The following is a 3,738-nucleotide window of genomic DNA, read 5'->3' as shown; positions in this document are numbered from 1 at the left end:
TTTTGGAACATTGAGGTTATAGCCTTTTTTTATAGGCTTTTTGTGTCACATCAAAAGCTGCTTCAAGTGTGGCTGCTGTCACTGTTTTTCTCAGCCATCTCCAAAATTCTTAGCCATGCTCTTAATAATTTTACACAAAGTGTTAAAGAAATGACATGGTGTGTTTGGAAAGAATTAGAAAAATCAAGTATTTCTGTTGCAGTAGTAGGAATTGAAAATGGATCCATGAGTGAATAATACAGTATTTCCCCAAATGAAAGTCAGGCGTGTATCAAATAAATGTTCATTGAAAGACAACAATGGTCAGCACAGAAGTGAAGAAGGATTTGCATGATAGCCTAATATTAATGGTTATGTTAATTGCAGCTAGAAGGGCTTTCTTGGAAAAATGTATTCCTCACTCATCTGTAGTCTGTTATGTGTTGAGAGGCTAAAACATGGGAAAAAAATAATTACAGAAAGTACAGGTGTGGAGATTGTGAGTTCTCTGGGCTGTTATCAGATAGTGTGTTAGACCTAGAGAAATGATGCTGTGTAAGTATTCCTGAGCAGGACTACTGTTTGAAATCTTCATACTCATGCATTTACTTTCCAATCTTCCTTTCTTCACTTTGTGTACTGGAATATATAAAGGATTACAGAAACCAAGTGAACTAACTGTTGTCTCCTCTATTTAGTTTTATTGTCCATATGCTCCTTACTTTGTGATCCTAATCCAGATGATCCTTTAGTACCGGATATTGCACAGATCTACAAGTCAGACAAGGAAAAGTGAGTATAACACAGATAGATGTGTTTGTGTGGTACTTGCAGATGGTGGTTGGCTATGCAACCTGTCCACTTCCTTGAGAAATCTCTATATAGATACCTAAAGTAGAGTATGGGATATAGGGATATTGAAAAAATCTGTTAGTAAAATGACAAGCAGGAACCTGTAGGCATATACAACTGTTAGATATTACTTTGTTACTACTTGCATAAAACCATCATACTGTTAGGTTCATTTATTTTTCATCACATGAAAAGATTAATTTTCCAACTAGGAATTACTTGTTACTGCAATCTTCTAGGTATGAATCCTGTGTGTGTAGTATGATGTTCAGGAATGAACAGTGAACTTTTTGGACACAGAGTATATTTTTTGGATATATATTTGGATAGAATAGTACTTTGCTTTACTTCGTGTTAAGGATTGTTTTCACGTTTGTTACATTCTACAACACCTTATGGAGAGAGAGAACCTCTCCTTGTTTTCTGGAACACTGTAGAACTTTAAGGGTAGTTTCTGATCTCGAGAAGGCATCGTGGGCAGCAGGTAACTGAAGTGCTACATGCTTGTGGGCCACAACTGACTTAGAATTGGGATGTTATGAATCAATGTAAGCATCTGCTCTGGGGTCTTCAAGCGCTGAACAGATGAAAGTACAGAATGGAGAATAATGGTAATAATCACGGTGCCTTCCATCCCCACCCTTTCCAACACTGGTTAATATATTGAATTTCACACCAATGCGTGAACTTGATCAGTCTGCTAATAGCATGCACATTTGGGAATAGTTGGCTACTGATTCCACTTAATGTACGATAAGGGAACCAGTTGTGAAATGCAAGTTTAGTATGCACAAAGATAGGTTTTTCAGTGCAAATCTGTGAGATTCGTTTTGAGTCTAAGTAGCTTTGATAGCTAGCCTAGAAAACCAAACGTAGCCTTTGTGTGCTTCTTCGCTCTTAAAAATGTTAACATTGAGTGAATGTTAAGAAGTGAAAAGCTCAGTAGTATCTGCATGAAGTAAAATGGCCATTGAGACTTAGTCCATGTCTCACTAACAGCTCCTCACTCACTGTCATGCCTTCTTTCTGCACGTACAGATACAACAGACACGCAAGGGAATGGACTCAGAAATATGCAATGTAAACTTGTGAAGACTTTTTCATATACCACAGAGTACTGTAAATTCTAGTTTTTTTTCAGATTTAGAAGGAAATGGAGCACAGTTTACTCTTTCAACATACCATCATGCCCCTTGAATATTTTATTTTTCCATCCATGTAAGTGTGTTTCTGGAGCAAGGGAAAACTTCCAAAAATAACCTTATGACTGTGACGAGAATATTTATCCTCTTTGTATGCTTTGCAGAAGACGTTTATTATGGTTTTTAAGAGTTGGGCATCTGCATCTTCAGACTACAAGATCCTTAATGCAGTTGTAAAGCAGCCAAATTATTTTTGCTGGAGAAAAGTAGCTGTTTTTAAGTGATGAATACTGTATGTGTGTCTTTAAGATATATTGTCTGTTTCATAAGTGTTTGGATTTCATTTTGCTAGTTCACTTATATAATTTGTATTTTTAATTGTATAGACTAAATATATTTTATTTACGGTGTAAGTCATTTCATTTTAGACTGACTTTCTCGTGCACAGTATTGACAATATACAACTGCTAGTAATGAAAGTAATTGGGATATCCTGCCCGCTGGGATACTCTCAAGACTGACTGCAGATTTCTTAAAACCTAAAATGATCTTTGCACTGTAATTCTTTGTATGCTGATTATGGAGAAACACTTGGTTTTGATTCTGTTGCATACTTGACTTAATTTTATTGCAATGTGAACTAATTGCACTGCTATGTAGAAAAAATGTAACCTTTTTGTTGCGTTTCACGACTGATTTTTGACATGTGGGCAACATAACACTCAGACCTTTTACAAATCTAAATGTAGCCTTTTCCATATAAATAAAATGAATTTTCTACTATCTGTCCTGGCTGCTATTTGTCTTTTTCAATGCATGTCCTTGAAATGCTTTCTCATGTTAGAACACCAAAATTTCAAGTGTGTGTGTTTACTGTCAATAGTAGAAATCAAGCCCTGCATCGGATACTCCTTAGACCTGTGTTGCAATTAACTTTCATGCCAGGTTCAGCCTAATTTGCTTAGCGTGTTGTACATGCTGCTTTCTGTAGGATTCCAACAAGTTGATTTGTGTATTACTTTTTTTTTTGGAGCAAATACCACAGGTATTTGAAATTCATTGTGCCAGTTAACAGGGTGTATTTGCAATGTCTAAATGTTACAGTGCACATGTCACACTTGAATCTTGTTTATCCATTAATTGTTACTTGAGTTGCCGCAGACTGTACATGTACCGAACCAGTGGTGTTGGAGAGGGGTGTCTTGTAAAGTAGATGAAAGAACGACCCCTTTCCTATTGTAGATTGCTCACGAGTGTCAACTGTAGAAACAGGATTAGTATTCTCCTCTGTACCTTGCAGATGAAACTAGAAGTGACTCGAGACAGCTGTCATAATAAACAAGCTCAGATGATAGAAGCCTATTTCACTGAGCCGAATGCAGGGTGGCAGCTTTCAGGTGGGAGCTGTGGTTCTGCCTGCAGGGTCCTGCTGTCTGCACGCGTGCAGGCTTTCAGTTGTGTCGGCATAAGCCGCGATCGTGCTGCTGTTACATCTGCGCTGTATCAACCGGCTCTGCAACGAGCTCTGAAAATAGCTCTGTTCACTTCGGACTGCAAACGGATGGAATGTTTCGTGTTGCTATGAAAGGAGCGCTCTGTGCTCACGGTGCGGGCAGAAGCCAACTGGCATCACCTCCTCACAGAGCTCGTTTCCTCCGCGTGAGGCGGAGCGCTGCCCCGAGCGCAGAGCGGCTCCCGCCCCGCGGGGTCACCTTGGCGCGGCGTGAGACGGCCCCTCCTCTTGCGTAGGCGCTGCTGGGCGGTG

General features: G+C 39.2%; 1 protein-coding gene across 2 annotated transcripts in view; it reads left to right on the top strand.

The window, feature by feature from the left end:
• Positions 1-2,758, top strand: part of UBE2D1 (ubiquitin conjugating enzyme E2 D1) — a 13,821-nt gene extending 11,063 nt beyond the window's left edge. For both annotated transcript variants that reach the window (XM_010714135.3, XM_010714136.3), the window contains exons 6-7: positions 678-771; positions 1,870-2,758. In XM_010714135.3, the coding sequence (XP_010712437.1) occupies positions 678-771; positions 1,870-1,915 (140 nt within the window). In that variant the 3' untranslated portion in view covers positions 1,916-2,758. The remainder of the gene's footprint in view (positions 1-677; positions 772-1,869) is intronic.
• The last annotated feature ends 980 nt before the right edge of the window (positions 2,759-3,738 follow it).

The sequence above is a fragment of the Meleagris gallopavo genome, chromosome 8 (genome assembly GCF_000146605.3).
Source record: "Meleagris gallopavo isolate NT-WF06-2002-E0010 breed Aviagen turkey brand Nicholas breeding stock chromosome 8, Turkey_5.1, whole genome shotgun sequence".
Taxonomy (NCBI): Eukaryota; Metazoa; Chordata; class Aves; order Galliformes; family Phasianidae; genus Meleagris; species Meleagris gallopavo.
Note: the sequence above shows the minus strand (reverse complement) of the source record. Positions and strands in the feature narration are given on the sequence as shown.